Source organism: Tetranychus urticae, chromosome 3 (assembly GCF_039701765.1).
Source record: "Tetranychus urticae isolate SD_2017Ah chromosome 3, NJAU_TeUrti_SD_1.0, whole genome shotgun sequence".
NCBI classification, from domain to species: Eukaryota; Metazoa; Arthropoda; class Arachnida; order Trombidiformes; family Tetranychidae; genus Tetranychus; species Tetranychus urticae.
In genome coordinates this window covers 2,226,499-2,245,066 of record NC_142960.1, presented here as the reverse complement: position 1 = coordinate 2,245,066, position 18,568 = coordinate 2,226,499, and the positions used below count along the sequence as shown (strand labels likewise).

Genomic DNA, 18,568 nt, shown 5'->3' with positions numbered 1-18,568 from the left:
GTAGTCAAAGAGATAAAATATGATAAAATACAATTTGAATATGGAATATTTATACAGATAAACCTTTATTAAATATATTAATTATAATTCTCACCATTGTGAATAAAATTCTTTCGATTGAGAAATTTTTTATAATGAAAAATACAAATTGAGTACATTTTGCGGTCAATCATGGCAATTGTACAAACTTAAAGAAATTTGTAATTTGCTATCGTTTAAATTAATTGTACTATGTTCCAAAAACGATGATTTTCAAGTCGCTGTGAGCGAAATTTTTACATTCGAAATCAAATATCAAATTTAATATAAAAGATCTTTGACAATTTTTAACAAAAAAATGAGTAAAATAGTGAGTTTTATGGTTATAATCACATTAAGTTGCTATCTTCGGATTACTTTTATCATCTGGTTCATTTGCAGAGCCAGTTATTTCTTTATCGGTCAGGATGAAACGAAACACTGGATCATCGGAATAGTTTGCGAATAGCCAATTCTTTAGCAAAGCAATTCCCTCTAAATCAATTTTTTTCTCCGCTTCAACCATTTCAATAGTTTTTTCATTCAAACTATGAACATCAACGAAATCTTTGTTTTTTCTTATTGATAGAAGTCGACCCAAAGATAATTTAACCATTGAACAAATTTCATTATACAAAGGATGAAAAGATGGAAGGATTTCTTGAAGTCTCTTCAGTAAGAAGCTCGACATTGCGGCAATCAAAAAAGCAGACCTGTAAGAGGGAGAAATGAGTATTTAATAGCAAGATAGACACTTGTTTGAAGAAACGAATTCAATGAAAAAAGTACGAGAGACTTACTTTGGTGTTAATGTTTTCTTTGTGAATTTCATGGCAACAAAAGATAGGAATCCTTGACTGACAACTTCATCAACCATGTAAGATTGCGTTCTACATAGTTTCAATGCAGAACTTATCACACCATTACACACTTCATCGCTGGAGGCGTAATAGCAAACGTCTTTTATAAGCATAAACCAAAGGCCTAGTATTTTGGCCTCATAGTGCAACAAAGATTTCAATTGGCAGGCCCAGTCAAGCATTCCAGCCAACAGCGGGATTATATTTTTGGATGATTTTTCAGATTGAAAGATCACGTATAAAGTCAGATGGGCTTGGGTTTGATCACAAATTCTGTAAATATCAGGATCAAAAGTATCAGGAAGGCCATAGATTTTAATCAAATCATCAAGAGAACCTGAAATAGAATAAAATAGTCGTTAGAAATGCTGCAAATACCTTACAAGGAATGCATGGTTGGTCCTACGACAATTTTGAATTTTTTTTGGGCTTAAAATATTCTAATGGATCAGATATGACCCTTTGTAAAGTCTTTCGTTTCGGAAATTCTCCGTTTCAAAGTTACAGGGTTTCAAAGCTGTTTTTACGCAGGTTAATATGCTTAATGCCAGTAATGTCGATCTATGATAAAATGGTCAATATGTTTTTTAACAAATCCATATTGCTTTCAATAGTGTTAAACTATGCAAAATTGATACTTTGACACCCTGTAACTTTGAAACGGAGAATTTCCGAAACGAAAGACTTTACAAAGGGTCATATCTGATCCATTAGAATATTTTAAGCCCAAAAAAAATTCAAACTTGTCGTAGGACCAACCATGCATCCCTTGTTAGAATTTTTTCTTACCATTAGCGATAGCATAAAGTGTGATACATCGTTCACTTAGGTAAATAAAAAGTGGGAAAAACTTGATGGCTCGACGAGAGCAATCCAACATTTCCAATATATTTGTTTTTGATTCAGATACGAGTTCCAAAATAATTCTGAGTAAAATATGTTGTGGGTCATGAATTGTTACACTATTTATAAATTTTAAAAGAGTTGTAAGCAATGCTTCACGGTGATGGGAACCTTTAAAAAAATAAGATCACTGAATTAATATTTGCTACAAATTTGGAAAGGATATTTCTTACCTTCATTAAGAGATCCAATGATATCTTCAAGGCATTTTTTAAGAAATATGGAAATTTTTTCAGGCTCGTCTTTGAGAATGTTCGGGTCATTTCGAATGGAATCAAGCAAAAAATTGGTGATAGTTTCGGTATAAATAATTTGTTTCCTTTTGTGATCTTCTCTTAGTGCACCACTTCGAAAGTTTTCTTCACTCAAAGTTAATCCACAGACAACTCGAATAACTCGAAGATAAAACTTATTCATATCACTTTTGTTATGAATTAACGCAGTTATCTTTAACTTTGATCTAAGAAGACGACAGATGGACTTGGCTTGCTCTGAAGTAACCATGAAAATTGGTAAATCTGTCAACTCCAGCATATCCGATTTATCGATGGCATAAATTATGGAATAAGCGAGCCATTCCATTGATTGAGGTATAGATTCATATGAAATTGTTTGTACACACGAATTCCAGTTGACTGTACACAGGATATGACGGATAAGCATGAAAGGTGGTGTTTTTTCGTGTTGACAGGCTTCGTACATAAGCTTTATATCATCAGAACTTGGAATATAATAGTTCCAAGGTAGACTTTTGAGTTTGTTTTGGATAGCTTCAGAATAGACAACATGATTTAATGCCTTGATTGATGAATAATATTCAGCAAGAACCCTCCAACTGTATGAAAGTATAAGTGAACTACTCTCGTTGAAGATACGCATTAAATATTGAAGATTACAAATGAATAAATCCCAAATTTGATCAAAATCTTTCTTGTCTACAGTTTGACTTATTTCAGATGAGATTAACCAAGGTTTCCATGCTTCGTAGAGAGGAGGCCAAACATGGTCAAACGCAACTGTAAAAGATAAAATAAATAAATAAATTAATAAAATTCTTAAACTTTCCTTTAAATATATGTTGTCGGATAATTCACCAGCTTCTTTTCTGTTGCTGTGGATCCACATTAATGATATCGTTGATAATACAATGCTGAATGGTTGAACGTAAGCTCTGAAATAATCAATAAGATCGATCCGAATCTTTTCCTCTTTGATTTGTTTGAAATGATTTGTGAATAGGCTGAGCAAGTTGTGCAACTGCGAGTCAAATTTGGTAATATTAGTATATGAGGATGTCATTCTAGGATGATCCGATTTTACCTCATACGTTGAAAATATTGGTTGACTTTCTGCGTATTTTCGCATTTCGTTTACCAAATCGATTAGTTTAGTTTTATTGGCAGGTAAATAGAAACCGAAAGAGAGCAAAATATCGTTCCAAAGACCTGGATACAACAGAAATGAGTCCATGCCTATTTAATTTGAGATAAAAAAACAAAACATTAAACTGGGTAGAACATTTTTCATGACTTAAACACAACAAAATATAATTATGTACCTCTAAGCAAATTTTGAATGACTGGATGAAGGTATGAAGGGAATCGACAAATAACCATGTATTGTAAATGTTTTCGGTAAAGCTGTAAACAAAATATAAGATTAGTTTATAGATAATTAAAATTGTAATTAATGGAAAAACTTCTTCCATGTTTGTTTCAATATACCCCTAAAAGCATTGTTTTGTCTGAATCAGGATCTTGGCCAAAGGCGAAAAGTGCGTTTATCAAAAGATTCAAGAATTGGTGGATTTTCTCATCTGAAGCAACTTTCAACCAGTTACTGACATCAAACTAAAAAGAAAAAATTATAAGATTAGAAAATGAATTTTACAATTGATGTTACTTCGTTAATTTACCTTGCTTAATAAGACAAATAAGATGTGTGGTGGGGTTTTGTAAAGGTTTTTTTGAATCATTTCGTACATGGACAAGAAACAATTGATTGTACATCGAGAAGGTGCAAGTCGAGGAGCTAAATATTCAATAATTATTGGTTTATCTAGACTAGTTTGAAGTAAAAAGTGACTGTTGTTATCTCTTTGTAATTCTTGATCCTAAAAAATAAAAATAAACATTAGTTTTGATGTTAATTATGAAAAGTAAAAACAATCATCGAAAATAATACGAACAAAAGTTAGACTGTCAATCAGTAAATTGAACAGGTTTTTGGAAGGAGCAAAATTTAAAGATGAATTTTCTTCAATCCAGGTAAGATAAAATCTTAAAAGACTTTCACATGGATCGGCTGATGATGTTTTATCCATATCATTCATGAGGAGACTAAAGAGATGAAAATTTTAAATTAGAAATGTAATGTTTTGCATATAAACAAATGATTACTTACGGAATACATTTTTCAATAAAGATTGAGGCGCAAATTGATTTATCTGACGGAAGCTCCAGAAGTTCAGTAACCAAGTTATTAAAATCATTTCTAATACGTTCAATGTTCTTAACAGTCTCAGCATTTTCAACTGCCTCCATAAACTGTGAAAAATACAATCACGATAATTTAATATCACAAAGGAAAACAAAATAGATGAGAAATAGTAAACTCACCTCAATAGTAATTATAGCAACACCAGAACACCCATCAGGATCATAACCGTCTTTATCACAGGGGAGCTTTAATTGAGTCTATGCATAAATTAAATTATTGGGGATTAAAATTGATCAAATTAACAGAATGATTCATGATTTACCTCTTTTTTACAATTTTGATACAGATTGTTGATAGCATCAACTAAACTGACACTCAGATTGTATAGCCTTTGAGTACGATTGTCAAAATAACTGAAACAAAAAGAGAAAGGGCAATGTTATGGTCAACAATAGATTTACAGATTATGCTAATCAAAATATTCAGTTCAAAATAATCACCTTTTTTCTTCCATGATTGTTCTGATATTATCTCTTAAGTATTTCATAACAGCTCCTGGAGTTCTCTTCAAAAATTCAATACTTTCAATATCATAAAACATTATATTAGGAATTTTTTCTTCTGGTGGTCCAACTTTCTCAATTTTCAGTCTCGAAAGTGTTTCTAAAAAATTAAATAAAGCAAGAAAATTCGAGTTAAATTTATCGAACAATAAATCGCTTCAAACAAAAAAATACTTACCATCAATGTTGTTAGGATCATCTCTTGAGATATTTTCCGTAAACACGTCCTTATTTATGTTTTTCAAATCATATAACCATTTAACGAAATAAGCTGCTTGATCTTCTATTTTAGATTCATCTACAAATGATTTAAATGTTGTATCGATTGAATTCATAACGAATTTGAGCATTTCTACTTGATATTGCGGTGTTAGATGATCAACATCAACAAAAGCATCATGAAGGTGGTAATCTTGTAACCACAGAATAGCAGCTCGATAAAACTTTACCATTTCTGTATGGAAATGATTATCCTTCTCTGACATTCCAGCAGCAAAATCCTTTCTGGGTTCAGTCAAAGTTTTGTGATGATAATCAATGAGAACGTCGAGTTTAGTTTTAAGGCGTTTAAGTAAATTTTCAGGGACAAGTCGCAAGCCACATGAGCCTCCAGTTGGCGAATTGGCAAAAAAGTTGGAGAAAAAATTGAACCATAAAAAGGGTAAAAGAGGATGAGAGGGAGGACAATCAATGATTGTTTTGGCCCATTCATTAATTGGTAACAATGCAATTGGAATAGGCGTTCGATAAAACCTGTCGCAAATTGATTTGATTGCAAAATCTGCAAACATATCAATGTTGGTGCTTAATTCATTAACTATCGATTCCCAAATCTTTTCCATCCTCAAAGAATCAGCTTGAGCAACTAAAAAGGCAAACCATATTTTGTCTGGAAATTTTTCCCAGAAGTAATGAAATGGTGTCGTCCAATCACATTTTTTGTTATTTGATGTCCATGGGATCCAACGAGACACTCCTTGTTGAGGTTGTTTAGTGTTTTGAAGATCAGGCATGTGTTGTGCAAAAGTATCAATGACAGTTTCCATAAGAAAATCATCAAGAAATATGAAAGATGATATCTGATCAAAAATATTAACAAGTTGTTGTAAGCCTCGAGGAGATGCAACAAACCATGACGCAGAGTATTTTTGAAATACTAGGTGAGCTAATTCACAGAGCAGTTTAATCCAGAATATAGTTAGTTCTTTCTTGTCACGTTCACCTTCAATTTGTTTTTTTATCACACCAATCAAACAATCGACCACTCTAGATGTATCCAACATAAGAAGTTGATAAAAAGTGCTAACAAATTTGGCATTTGTGGCTAGATCATTTAGCTTTGATTTATAAACTGGAAGAAGACATTCAAGAATTCGGATGCAAGGAATGTAGCATTTATAATTTAAAAGGTAGATAATTATCTCAATGTCATCTTCAAATGTTAATACACTAGAAAGAGAAAAAAAATCAAAATATTAAAAGTTATTCAAGAAGCAGTTAATGTTAATTGCTTACCTATGACCCTTTTCTGTCATCATTAAGCCAAGATAATAGGCAAAAACATTCTTATTTTCCATTCCTTTAAATACGGGAAAAACTTCACAATCTATTTGCAAATTTGGAACCGGATAAAATGAGTTAGGCTCTTTTGGTGCTTTTAGATTTTCTTCTTGCTTGAAAAATTCTATCGGATAATCTCTTTCGTGAAGCTTAAACAACAGAAATACTCTCCAGGTCCATTCAATATATGAAGCAAGCGAATTTGATTTGGCACATTTGATGGCTGACTCAAAATCAAAACCAGAAAAGGTGCACTTAATTGGAGTATCAAGAGACTCGAGAGGTTTAGTTTGTGCAATGATACCATCATAAACGATGAGAGCAATGTTTCTATGAACGGGTGGCTTCAAATTGGGTTCACCTCCATTAAAACCGTAATCAAGTTTAATCAATAAGACACGAGTTAGACGATTGAATAGGCTTTTAGTGGGATAATCGCACAACCAAGTTCGTAAAATCTCGAGTATTGAGTCATCAGGAAACCAAGAAGTGACAGGTAATTTTACAAAGAGGTCAATTATCAGCTGGCAAAACAGAAAGATAGATAAGTTTAGATTAATAAATTAGCAAAATTAATGGAGTGAATTAGATATTTCAATAAACTAGATACTTACATCATTTTCAGGCTTAGTTTCTTTCAACTTTGCTAGTAATGCTGATATGATGAAAGGATGTTGGACGATGCATTCTGAAAGAACCTGGATACAAGTGGCACTCATTTTGAGGTTGACTTCGTGTACTAGGAAACTTATTTCAAACATTTCAGTCGCAATTGTATTTACAAATTCTATCTCTTCATTGTTCCTTGATTTTATCATATTTCCAAGAGAGCGTAATAAGCATTCAGCTTCAGTTGATGAGAGAGATGGAAGTTTCTCTCGGAAGAGAAATTTCATTGCTGGTTCGTTAAATTTACTTTTCCAATAAGAATCACTAAAGTATGGACATAATCCTCCAAGTTCATCGATTTCATCTCGACCATTGTTATAAAAGACCCAAACGATATGCCACATCATTGATTCAGTAACACCTGCAAATGGTATAACACTGACAAATTTCCATACACCAAAACGTTGGCAGCTCAAAATTGTGACAACGGATCTAAGAATGAAATGGTCATATTCAACTTGTAGCCTTAAAACGAGAGCATCATCTTGATTGAAGGAACCTTTACAGGCTTGCCAAAATTTTGACACAGAATTTACAGTTTTTCTAGGGAAAAATGATAAAGATAATCAATATATAATCAAAAATTTGATAAATATAGTTTATTTAAACAAATTGAGATTGAATTTACCTTATCGCCAATGTTATATAATCGGTCAAAGTTCGGAAACGCATACAATTGAAGGTTGATAGACCTTGACGCAATATTTGTACCATCTTGGTGGAAATTGCGAGTAATTTGAGCATTGAAAGTTCAGAATATTCACCGAATGCAATACCATTTTCTGATTCTAGATGAGAAAGGAAAAATTGCCAATGAACACTGAAATGCGATAACTAATGAGTCAAATATTTCTTACCATTTATAAAACTATGTCTTTCTGTTAAAAATTTCAACATGGAATCAAAAGGAATTTGCTTAAGAAGATGTATAACATCGAATTCCGTAAGATTTACTCTATTTACAAGAACGTCTTCACCCTCGTCAACATCAGCATCGACAAGATGCCAGTATTCCTCAGATGAATTTTCACAAGATTTAGTAGGCGACGCAGGACACTGAATAAACTTTTCACGAGCTCTGTAAGACAAATAGTGAAGAAAAAAATAAAGGATGAAAATAAAGATAATTTAAGTTTCTAAGATCATAACTTACCTGATTGGAGAAATTATTGTTGATATCATATTCATACAGTGATTGAGAATTTCGATCGCTTCATCATAACTGGAGCCGTGAAATGGACTTGGACACTGTACGAATCCGGCTGCCCATGATGATATTCCTCCAGGACACCTCAACACATGATTAAGTAGAAATAATCTTTCCTCATAACCCGCTATTTCAAGAAGGCAAGCAACCAATCTGGAAATCCACTGTTTAATCAAACTCACTAATCCGTCTTCATCATTTTCAGAATTTCGGTAGAATGCAAATAAAGATGAAAGTACTGGTTTGATTTTTTGAATCTTCAGACTTCTATCAGGCTCTTTTGTAAGAAGCTCAATCTCATACTCAATATGCTTCTGAGATGCTTGGGCCATTTGCATATGATAGCAGTGATCATTAACAATAGTCTCTCTAAGGGTGAGTAAATTGGATTCCAATGATTTGACACGCTTTTCTTGCAATGAAGCTTCTTTAAAAGTGTGTTTTCCTTCGACCTGTCTATTATCAGAGCAGCGTCCTTTTTTTGTTAATACTCGTCTATTTAGCTGCCAGGCTTTACTTTGATCCTCTTCACAGTTGGACTTTAATTGAGCCAAATCATTTTTATTTTTAGCCAGCAATTCTCTCCATTTGCTTAATTTCCCGAGACATTGGTAAAAATTGCAATCATCAAGTGCCAATGATTCCTAAATGTGGGCATTGAATGATGGTGCACAGGAAAGGAAAAGAGAGATGAGGGCGTGAAATAAATTGAAATGTAAAGTATTTATAAATAATGAATATATTAACAGATCTAAAATCCTTAAAAATCACATCTAGACATGAAAAGGAAAAAATCAAAACCCTTACCTTAATGAATTTATCAACATATTCTCGTGAGTTACTCAATTCAGTATTTGTATGAAGGGCTAATAATTGACCTTCTGTATACGGTTTAATTCGTTTAAGCTTGCAGATCACTTGATCACGAATGTCAGAAATTGACTCAACTGACTCCATCATCATCAATTCAGACATTTAACATTAAAAGATAGAGAAAGGAGGATACAACTTGTTACACAGCATAAACTAGATTATCTATGAAAATTTATTTCCATTGTATCAGATGCAAGAAACAAAAATAAAAACATTAAGTATTCCTTACACTTTGGTTTGCTGTCAGATGATTTTTAAATTGTTTTGGAAAAGATACTTGTCAACAATCACCAGGTGTCATTGTTTTCAAGTTATTTCATTTGTCAGACATAGATGGCGCAGTACGAACATTAAGGTAACCCAACTTTTGGTATCAAAGTTTTATGAATACCAAAGAACCAGGTTTGACCAAAGAGGATTGATTGAAAAAGAAACATTTATTGTGATTTTGATTTTACATGAAAAATAATTTTTAGAAAACAAATTAACCTTTTTTGACTCGATTATTTGGTTGACTGTCAACTGGAACAAATTTAAAGACAGGAAATACTTGAGGTTTTGCAGTTAAAATTAAATTATTGGAGCTTAAAGATGACCCAAGATTGGCCAGTTGCAAGCCATTTGACGATTGAGAAGACGAAAAATTAGGAATGTTTTGATTGTTTAAACTTTGCTGATTCTGTGTCCAAACATCAGCTAGAAATTCAAGAGATGAAGAAGCAAATTAGTCATTATTTACAGGCATCTAATGATCACTCTGATTGAACTTACCTTCATTTGATGAACTTTGTTGGTTAACTGGATAACCAAAGCCTCGTTTAGATGGTGCTAAAGGCACTGACTGTGTAAATGGTTGTTGGATCGACTGAACAATTGGTTGTTGAACTAATTGTGGAGCTGATTGAGCTATGATCGGTGGTCTCATCATGATTGGAGATCCATGAGAACTTGATTGAGCCATTGGGTCATAATAGATTGGTGGACGATACTTGGGTCTGGGTCGAAGCACCTTGGCCAATGTTGCTAAAGCAAGAACGGAAAATAATTGTGAATCAGTTGAAACAATTAACAGTGTTAGGAAGATGAAACAATTGTAGGTAATCAACTCAATGGTTTTCATTGTCACTTCTGTTTACAAATGGCAACTATGAAAGTCAAAATGAAAAATAAATAAAGTCAACTTGGTTAAAGCAAATCATAAAATGAAGTTAAAATTTGAAGACTATTGATAAATGTTGTTAAATGTTTAAATTTAGCTATTAATAACAATAATTTAAAGTTATATTAACCAATTTGGACGTGAGATGATCAATTTTTGAATTAAACAAGAATTAGTTTTTCACTTCATTGATTTAAATAATTGCTTAAATTACGTTAACAGTTGTATTTCAAGTTTTGGGTCTCATGTTAATAGATTTGGTGCATCAAATGATCATCATTCTAATTACATTCAGACCCACCTAGCTAATTAACTAAATTAAACTGTCTGTAATTCAATGGTGTGGCCTAATCACAATTTGATTTCATCAATAAGGCGATGCCACTTTCAATTAAACAATTTCAACCAAATTGAAATTGAAAGCTAAATTTGAATCTTCATTGAAGTATCGAAAGAAATTTGATCAAAAAATTGATATTAAGGCCTAATAGATGAATAGTCTTAAGTGCTTACTTTGATTCACCAAAATTTAGTCAATTTTGACTTCATATCGACATCTTATAAAGATTTAAACACTTGATTCAATTGAAATTTGTTTGTACTTTACCGGTATCAGCTAATTTATATTACAATTAGCCTACCGAGTAACCTTTTATTTGATCAATAAACCAATGTATTCAAGAGTTGAAGATGTATTTATGTTGCTCAGTTTGATATTACTCACTCCCATTGAGGATAAATAATAATAAAACAATGCTCTTTTGAGGTATTGGTTGTCAGGCCAACAACTAATGTTTAAAAACATAAATTTAACTCGATAGACATAGACTTGTCCATTTAACTACAATAATTGAAAACTAAATCATTTATGTTTTCATAAATTAAGTGTAAAACATCTTAACTAAAACAATCTTTGTTGCGACCCTTCAACCGATCAATCGATCAATTGTTGCTGATTTGATTATGATCATCAGTTAATCAATCAGGACTTTAGCAATTTCCCATTCAGCAAGTGAAACATCATGTTTCTTATTTCCATTTCATTTTCATGGATAAATCCTTAACTAATCAAGTCAAGTAACACTTCCATTGACTGTTGAAGAGGTGAGTTTACCATAAATTAACCAAAAAATTAACCCAAAATTTGAAAATAAATCAAAATTTAGATTAAATGAACCAAAGTTGAGGCTGAATTTGATTGAGTAAATAATTTAACCTAAACTAGACTCTTGAATTCACGATGAAATTGAAATGCAAATCATTGTTTGCTGTCTTAAATTACCTTAGCTTTAGATGTTTGTTAATTTGATTTTGTGATTTAGTTAATCATTTCCTTGAAAAGAGTTATCAATTTCCGATGAAATTTCCTTCCTCTTTAATGTTGATTCACAGTGCTAGAAGTAATCATCAACAACAATTTAATAAGATAATAAAACAAAGCTTAACCAAAGTTAACCAAATTGTGCAAACCATTGAACCAGAAAATAAACGGATCGCAACATTTCATAACCAAGATAAATCTCAATGCAAACAAATGTTCAATAGGAAGGTTCAACTTGAATATTATGAGATTGAAGTAATTGACTGAAATTTAATCAATTATAAATGTCAATCTAGCAAATAATTTTCATATAAATTATGAAAATAATATAATACAAGTTTTCGAGGCTAATGTCACTCCAAGCATGAAACGATTCAACTTACAGTCTACAAACAAACTGTATAAGCAAACATTTTATCCATAAAACGCTAAGTCGCTCTTTGATCGTGATTTGATTTTATACCAAAACTTATCATATTATAATAACAATCATTGATATATTTGAGTGAACAATGTGTTATTTCAGGCAATGTTATGAGAGATCCAACAATTTAGGTTATTGATTACCGATTGTAGTTTTAATTAGAGGCAATTTTTCAATGGATTCAATCAGTTTTGATTCAATTTGTATAATTAAATCAACTGTTCGATCGACAAACTAACACTGGAATAGCTTATTCACTATTTTTAGGTTCACCACTTTATTCAACGGTTAAAATAGTGATCGAGCAAAAAAGTCAAAACATTTCTATCAAGTTTATTTGCTAACGAAGCAAATTGGACTGAAGATGAGATCAAATTTACTCTGGAAGGAGCAATTCAATGATAGAGAAGGTAGCCCATTATGGTAAGCATAGAGCACTATTTTTTCGTTGATCATTCGCATAAAACAATATAACACTCTTTTTTCGTGCAATTCAACCATAGCATGTACGATGTCGTTTTCAGTCCTGATAATAACCATGTTGCTGCCACGGCTGGAACAAATATTTACATTTACAACTCGAAAGATGGCATTTTGGTAACTTCATTGAAGAACCACAGAGAAACGGTAAATTTATCTTGTTATGTAGTCTTTAATGAATATTGAATCCAAACACTCTTCTTTGTCTCTACTTGGTGAAGGTTTTAGCCTTAGCTTATTCATTAGATGGTCGGCGATTTGCTTCAGGTTCAGCTGATAAACAGGTCATCATTTGGACATCAAAATATGAAGGCATTCTTAAGTATTCGTAAGCATTTTCACTGCTTTTGTGCATATTAAATGCTTTAAAAAGACTTAATCAACACATTTGTCACATTTATGTAGACATTGAAACAAAATGCAAAAACAGGCCAAAAATGAGTTTCTTGCAAATTTAAGTTCTGTTGGTTTGTAGACAAATAAAAACTGAATCCATTAAAGCGATTCAAGAATTTAGCTGACCAACAGTTTTCGAGAAAATCGAGTTCGAAGTTGAAACTTTGATCCCTTTTTGGACAACTACGGAAGCGAATTTTTTCATGAAACTTGATTTTCTCGATGTTACTTTACATGGCCAACAAGAAAATGCACTTACTTTGGTGATCAACATTTTCTGTTTTCTGTAAAACAGATCAGTTCGCGTTTCATTTAAACCGATCGCTTTTTAAAATAGGAAATTATATTTTCAAAAGAAGTGGATTTTCTTGTTGATCATCAAAAATGACATCGGGCAAATGAAGTTTCATGAAAAAATTTGCTTCCAGAAGTGTACAAAAAGCGATCGAAGTTTAAAATTTGAACTCGATTTTCTCGAAAACTATTGATTGAAGAAGTTCATTAATTGCACAAATAGACTCAGTTTTTATTTGTCTACAAAGCAACAGAATTTAAATTTGCATGAAACTAATTTTTACCCGGTTTTGTCCGTTGGTTTTTCAGTGTTTGTGTCAATTTGTGCATAAATGTTTGATTTGTGTTTATTTGTTTCTTTTTAGTAACATTTCTGTTTTTTATTGTCTTTATTTGGTCTTAATTAGGCACAATGAAAGTGTCCGTTGTTTGCAATTCAATCCAATAACTGGTCAACTGGTTAGTTGTGCCAATCTAGATTTTGGTATTTGGTCTCCCGACCAGAAGTCTGTAATAAAGCATAAAATATCATCTCCAATCAATTGTTGTGCTTGGTCGTCCGATGGTCATCACTTGGCTTTGGGAACAAATGCTGGTTACATTTCAATCAGATCAAGGGTATAATAAACAAAATTAAATTACAACTGAATTATAATGTTTGAAGCAATTTAGGTTGGAGAGGAGAAACAGAGGATTGATAAAATGAGTTCAATGGCTGGATCAATTTGGGGAATCACATTTATAACAAGCAAAGATGATGAGACAATTACATTTGCCACTGCCGACTGGTCCAAATCATTAACTTTTTTTGATATTTCTGGTAAACAAGTAAGTTAACTAATCCAGTCATCTAATGATTGACAATAACAGTCAAAGTAACAACATTTATTTTACAAGTCAAATAAAAATCCTGGGATTTTAACTTTGTAACTCTTCTTGTTATAGCTTGGTAAAGATCGTCCATTAGGATTCGAACCTTTATCATTACAAAGTTTTTCTAATGGCGATTATTTGATCATAAGTGGAACCAACAGAGAAGCAATTTTACACTCAAAAGATGGAATCACAATTGGTTCCATTCATAAAGATTCTGGTTGGATTTGGGCCGCTAAACCTTCCCCTGATGGAAGTAAAGTTGTAAGTTATTTCACCTTTCTCAACTTCAAACATTAGCTTTAAGATCGAAATCTCAATTTTCTTGCTTTTCCTCTCAGGCAATGTCCACTCAAAATGGTAATTTGGTTGTTTGTGAGCTGATCTTCTCGACTGTCCACAGTCTGTATAGAGATAGATATGCTTACCGAGAAAACATGTCAGATGTTATAATTCAGCATTTAATCAAGGAAGAGAAAGGTTAGCAAAGAATCAGCTAAAAGCTCAAAATCTTGATTAATCATTTTGTTTCATAACAGTTCGCATAAAATGTCGAGATCTGGTGAAAAAACTGGCAATTTTCAAAAACAGATTAGCTGTAAGTAAAGCATTAAACATGAAAATTTGCTAATAGATCTTTACTGAAAATGTAAAACTTTTATTTCGCTTTACCTCTTTTCAGATTCAACTTCCAGAAAGGGTTGTTATTTATGAACTAATCTCGGATGATGCTTCACCCGATGATATGCAGTATAAAATGAAGGACAAAATAAACCAGAAATTTGAATGTACTTCACTGATTGTTACTTCCAATTGTCTGGTCATTTGCACCGAAAAAAAGTTGCAATGTTACTCTTTTAAAGGACACCTCGAACGTGAATGGGTTTTAGACAGTCCAATACGTTATCTAAAAGCCATTGGTGGTGCAGTTGGACGTGAATCAATGCTAATTGGACTTAAATCTGGACAAATTGTTCAAATATTTATAAACAATCCATTTCCAGTGTCAATAGTAAAAATAAACAATCCAGTTCGCTGCTTGGATTTGAGCATGTTTCGTAAAAAACTGGCCGTTGTTGATGATAAAAATAACCTTTACGTATATGACATGTCAACCAAAGACCTAATATATCAGGTAAATTAAACCAATGTTTGATGAAAACCTTATAATTAACAAAATTAACATTTTCCAAGTAGGAAAAAAACGCAAACAGTGTGACCTGGAATAGTCAATTTGAAGATATGCTTTGTTTTTCTGGTTCTGGTAATCTTTCAATAAAAGCTTCTGATTTTCCAGTTCATCGACAACAATTACAAGTAAGATTATTGCAATTTCATTAATAAGCAGATTTTATAATTAGATGTCTTGGATTTTTTGTCTTCCAGGGATTTGTTGTTGGATTTTGTGGAGCCAAAGTATTTTGTTTAAACCTCGAGACCATATCTTTCATTGAAGTTTCCCAATCAGTTTCAATGTACCAATACATCGAAAGGCGTCAATTCAAGTAAGCACTGTCAATTGATTTTGATTAGTCTCGTAATATTAATCATTTCGTTTCTACTTTTACAGAGAAGCATATCAAACGGCTTGTCTTAAGGTAACTGATTATGATTGGGAACAACTTGCTCATGGAGCTTTGGATGCGGTTGAATTGGACATTGCTAAGAAGGCATTTACTCGAACTCGAAATTATCTCTACCTTGAACTTATCCACAATTATCTTGTCTCTGGACTGACTTCCAACAAGTCAACAGAGATTTCATTTCTCGGTGATGTTGCAGCTTATAGAGGACAGTTTTCCGAGGCAGCAAAATTGTATAAGCAAGCTGGCCATGATGATAAAGCTGTCAACATGTACACTGATCTAAGAATGTTTGATCAAGCTCAAGATTTGGTGCGATCCAGTGATGCTGCTTACAAGAAACAATTGGCTGTTAAAAGAGCCGATTGGGTTCACAATATAAACGAACCTCGAGCGGCAGCAGAAATGTATCTTTCAGCCGGTGATGTTACAAAGGCAATTGAAATAATGGGTCAACATGGTTGGATTGACATGTAAGATATCAATTACAGTGAAATCTTAATCTAATATTAATTTCGTTTCTTCAGGCTTATGGGTGTTATCCGTAATCTTGATAAAGGTGACCATCATAATCTGTCCCTATGTGCTTCATATTTGATCAAGCACAAGCAATATTTCAGTGCAGCTGAAGTTTACGATAAAATGGGCGATCATTTAAATTTAGCCAAAGTTTATGTTGAATCAAATCAATGGGAAGAAGCGTTCAAATTGGTTAATCAATATCCCGATATGAAACAAATTGTTTACCTTCCATATGCAAAATGGTTAGCTGAAAATGACAAATTTATTGAAGCTCAACAAGGTAAAGATTTTAGCTGTTATTGTTTGAGTTATTGTTTTTTTCCTTCCGTCCACAGCTTTCCATAAAGCTGGTTCAATCAGTGAAGCACTGAATTTCCTGAATCAATTGATGGAGAATGCAATCAATGAACGTCGATTCAACGATGCCTCTTATTATTGTTGGATTTTGTCGACACAATGTTTAGAGTTGGCTGCTTCTTCATCACCCGAATCCACCAAAAGAGCCAAACTGTTGGATAAATTTCACCAATTTCAAACTCACGCCGACATTTACTTCGCTTACCACAATATCCATCGCTACATTGTAAGCCATTGAAAAGCTTGACCATAAACTTAATCACTAATCATTGTTTCTTGAATCTTTAAGGAAGAACCTTTCACATCATTTTTCCCCGATGCTCTTTTCTCAATGGCTAGATATCTTTACCATGAAACTTTACAACTTGATTTACCTGGAATATCAAAAGTGTAAGTAAATGAAAATTCCAATCACAACTGTTCTCAATTTATATCTTCTATTATCAGATCAATATTATACGCTTTTGCTAAACAAGGACGTAATCTTGGTGCTTTTAAATTAGCTCGATTGATTTATGAAAAACTTCACTCATTGAAGATACCAAGTCGATTTCAAGAGGCTATTGAGATGGCCGATGTAACAATTAGAGCAAAGCCATTCAGTGATTCAGAAGTAATGAATATTCTGATTTTATTTTCATTTCTAATTGTTTTATAATTTGATAATCGTTTTTAGGACCTTTTGCCATTATGCTACCGATGCTCAACAACCAATCCTCTTTACAATAATAAAGGTAACCAGTGTATCAACTGTAGACAGCCTTATATATTTTCATTTGCAAATTTTGGTAAGCTAACCCAAACCCATTTAGTATTTGGTATATTAGACCAACATTGATCTTGTTTTCATTTTCTTGTGATTTTCTTCAATCATTTTTAGACATTTTACCTTTGGTTGAGTTCATCTTGGAAGATGGTTTGAGTGAAGAAGAAGCCCTGAAAATAATCAATCATGAATCTGTTACATTTAAAAGCCTTTTACAACCCAAAGTAAATGTAAAAAGTGCAAATGAAGGAGAAGGAAATTGGAAGGAAGAATATAATTCAGACTATCAGGCTCTTCGTTTCGATGATAATGATCAACTTGATGCAACCTCTTATGATCTTGAAACGGGGATTGAACGAACTTCTTCATGGGCTGAAGATCCTTTCACCGAACAAATGGCTACTTTTCAAGAAAGTGACCTCGATTTTAAACCAATTGCCGTTGATGCTAAACTATTGGCAACCATTAATCCTTCAGATATACTGGTTGTTAAATGGCCATCTCCATTGAAAATAAGGTTTTATCGTAACTTAATGCCAGACATTCAGATATCTTTATGTCAATTCTGTTTCAGGGTAAATTTCATTATAAAATTACATGAATTCATCTCATTCTAATTTTTGTTTCATTAGTTTTTCCATACAGATGAGTTGGAGATGCAAATCCTTCAACATGGCCATTGTCCGGTTTGCCGTAACCAAAGTAAATTAACAGGAAACATTTGAAGCACTCTTTTGATTACTTTAGCTTTAAATGATTATTTGATTGTCAACTCGAAACACTAACGTTGTATAGACATTCATTAAATGTAACCTGAAAAAGACTAAAACTATCAAGCAAAAATGTTATTCAACTCTTGAATCAAATTAAGGTACATTTTGAATTTTCCGTCGGTTTTTAATGGACATTGGTGAATAAAATGCAATTGATAATGATTGAATGCAATGGTTGAATTATATTTGAGTATTTGATCGTGAATGAAATATAATATTGACCAAATAACTCTATCCGTGTTCATCGACTGGTTTTCAGGGTTACTTTTAAACGTAAATGTTTTTCAGTGTCATTCAATGTTTTTCACAAAAAGTTTTATGGACCTGAATGAATTAAAAATGTCAAAGTAGTATCAAAATGGACAAATGTTCATTTGTTATAAATTTAATAACTTTTATGATAGTTTAAAAGCTGTGAAAGTCAATCTAAAAATAACAATGAAAAGTGTCGACTGGAAACATTTTAAATCATTTCATAGCAATTATTTTAACGCTTTTGCTTCAAAAGTTATTGATCAATTTTTCGCT

General features: G+C 32.4%; 3 protein-coding genes across 3 annotated transcripts; 1 reads left to right on the top strand and 2 right to left on the bottom strand.

Annotated features, from left to right (window-relative positions):
* Positions 1 to 48: 48 nt before the first annotated feature.
* On the bottom strand, positions 49 to 9,350 carry Epg5 (ectopic P-granules autophagy protein 5). The gene is made up of 21 exons (XM_015933434.3): positions 9,027 to 9,350; positions 8,166 to 8,863; positions 7,870 to 8,090; positions 7,641 to 7,800; positions 6,958 to 7,555; positions 6,299 to 6,867; positions 4,962 to 6,232; positions 4,721 to 4,883; positions 4,543 to 4,633; positions 4,400 to 4,477; positions 4,185 to 4,327; positions 3,970 to 4,120; positions 3,697 to 3,894; positions 3,506 to 3,631; positions 3,340 to 3,421; positions 3,102 to 3,253; positions 2,876 to 3,038; positions 1,955 to 2,797; positions 1,668 to 1,892; positions 819 to 1,215; positions 49 to 731 (listed from the first exon to the last, which is right to left on the bottom strand). The coding sequence occupies exons 1-21, from the start codon at positions 9,192 to 9,194 to the stop codon at positions 374 to 376; spliced, it is 6,855 nt and encodes a 2,284-aa protein (XP_015788920.1). The 5' UTR covers positions 9,195 to 9,350; the 3' UTR covers positions 49 to 373.
* Positions 9,351 to 9,511: 161 nt separating this feature from the next.
* On the bottom strand, positions 9,512 to 10,335 carry LOC107365720 (uncharacterized). Its single transcript, XM_015933275.3, has 2 exons — positions 9,864 to 10,335; positions 9,512 to 9,788 (listed from the first exon to the last, which is right to left on the bottom strand). The coding sequence occupies exons 1-2, from the start codon at positions 10,210 to 10,212 to the stop codon at positions 9,577 to 9,579; spliced, it is 561 nt and encodes a 186-aa protein (XP_015788761.1). The 5' UTR covers positions 10,213 to 10,335; the 3' UTR covers positions 9,512 to 9,576.
* A 528-nt stretch (positions 10,336 to 10,863) lies between these two features.
* On the top strand, positions 10,864 to 18,202 carry Oseg1 (intraflagellar transport protein Oseg1). Its single transcript, XM_015933599.3, has 20 exons — positions 10,864 to 11,355; positions 12,264 to 12,419; positions 12,500 to 12,623; positions 12,698 to 12,804; positions 13,574 to 13,784; positions 13,839 to 13,994; positions 14,112 to 14,303; positions 14,381 to 14,519; positions 14,579 to 14,637; positions 14,722 to 15,174; positions 15,237 to 15,356; positions 15,426 to 15,544; positions 15,610 to 16,095; positions 16,150 to 16,424; positions 16,480 to 16,727; positions 16,791 to 16,891; positions 16,949 to 17,114; positions 17,178 to 17,289; positions 17,382 to 17,842; positions 17,900 to 18,202. The coding sequence occupies exons 2-20, from the start codon at positions 12,361 to 12,363 to the stop codon at positions 17,990 to 17,992; spliced, it is 3,681 nt and encodes a 1,226-aa protein (XP_015789085.1). The 5' UTR covers positions 10,864 to 11,355; positions 12,264 to 12,360; the 3' UTR covers positions 17,993 to 18,202.
* Positions 18,203 to 18,568: the final 366 nt, after the last annotated feature.

Coding starts and splice junctions, on each gene's coding strand:
- Epg5 (XM_015933434.3), bottom strand. CDS start 9,194: ATGTCTGAATTGATGATGATGGAGTCAGTTGAGTCAATTTCTGACATT. Junction 8,091..8,165: donor ACAATAATTTCTCCAATCAG/GTAAGTTATGAT, acceptor TTTGTCTTACAG/AGCTCGTGAAAAGTTTATTC. Junction 6,233..6,298: donor ATGACAGAAAAGGGTCATAG/GTAAGCAATTAA, acceptor TTCTCTTTCTAG/TGTATTAACATTTGAAGATG.
- LOC107365720 (XM_015933275.3), bottom strand. CDS start 10,212: ATGAAAACCATTGAGTTGATTACCTACAATTGTTTCATCTTCCTAACA. Junction 9,789..9,863: donor ACAAAGTTCATCAAATGAAG/GTAAGTTCAATC, acceptor TTGAATTTCTAG/CTGATGTTTGGACACAGAAT.
- Oseg1 (XM_015933599.3), top strand. CDS start 12,361: ATGAGATCAAATTTACTCTGGAAGGAGCAATTCAATGATAGAGAAGGT. Junction 12,624..12,697: donor TGAAGAACCACAGAGAAACG/GTAAATTTATCT, acceptor TACTTGGTGAAG/GTTTTAGCCTTAGCTTATTC. Junction 16,728..16,790: donor ACAATATCCATCGCTACATT/GTAAGCCATTGA, acceptor TGAATCTTTAAG/GAAGAACCTTTCACATCATT.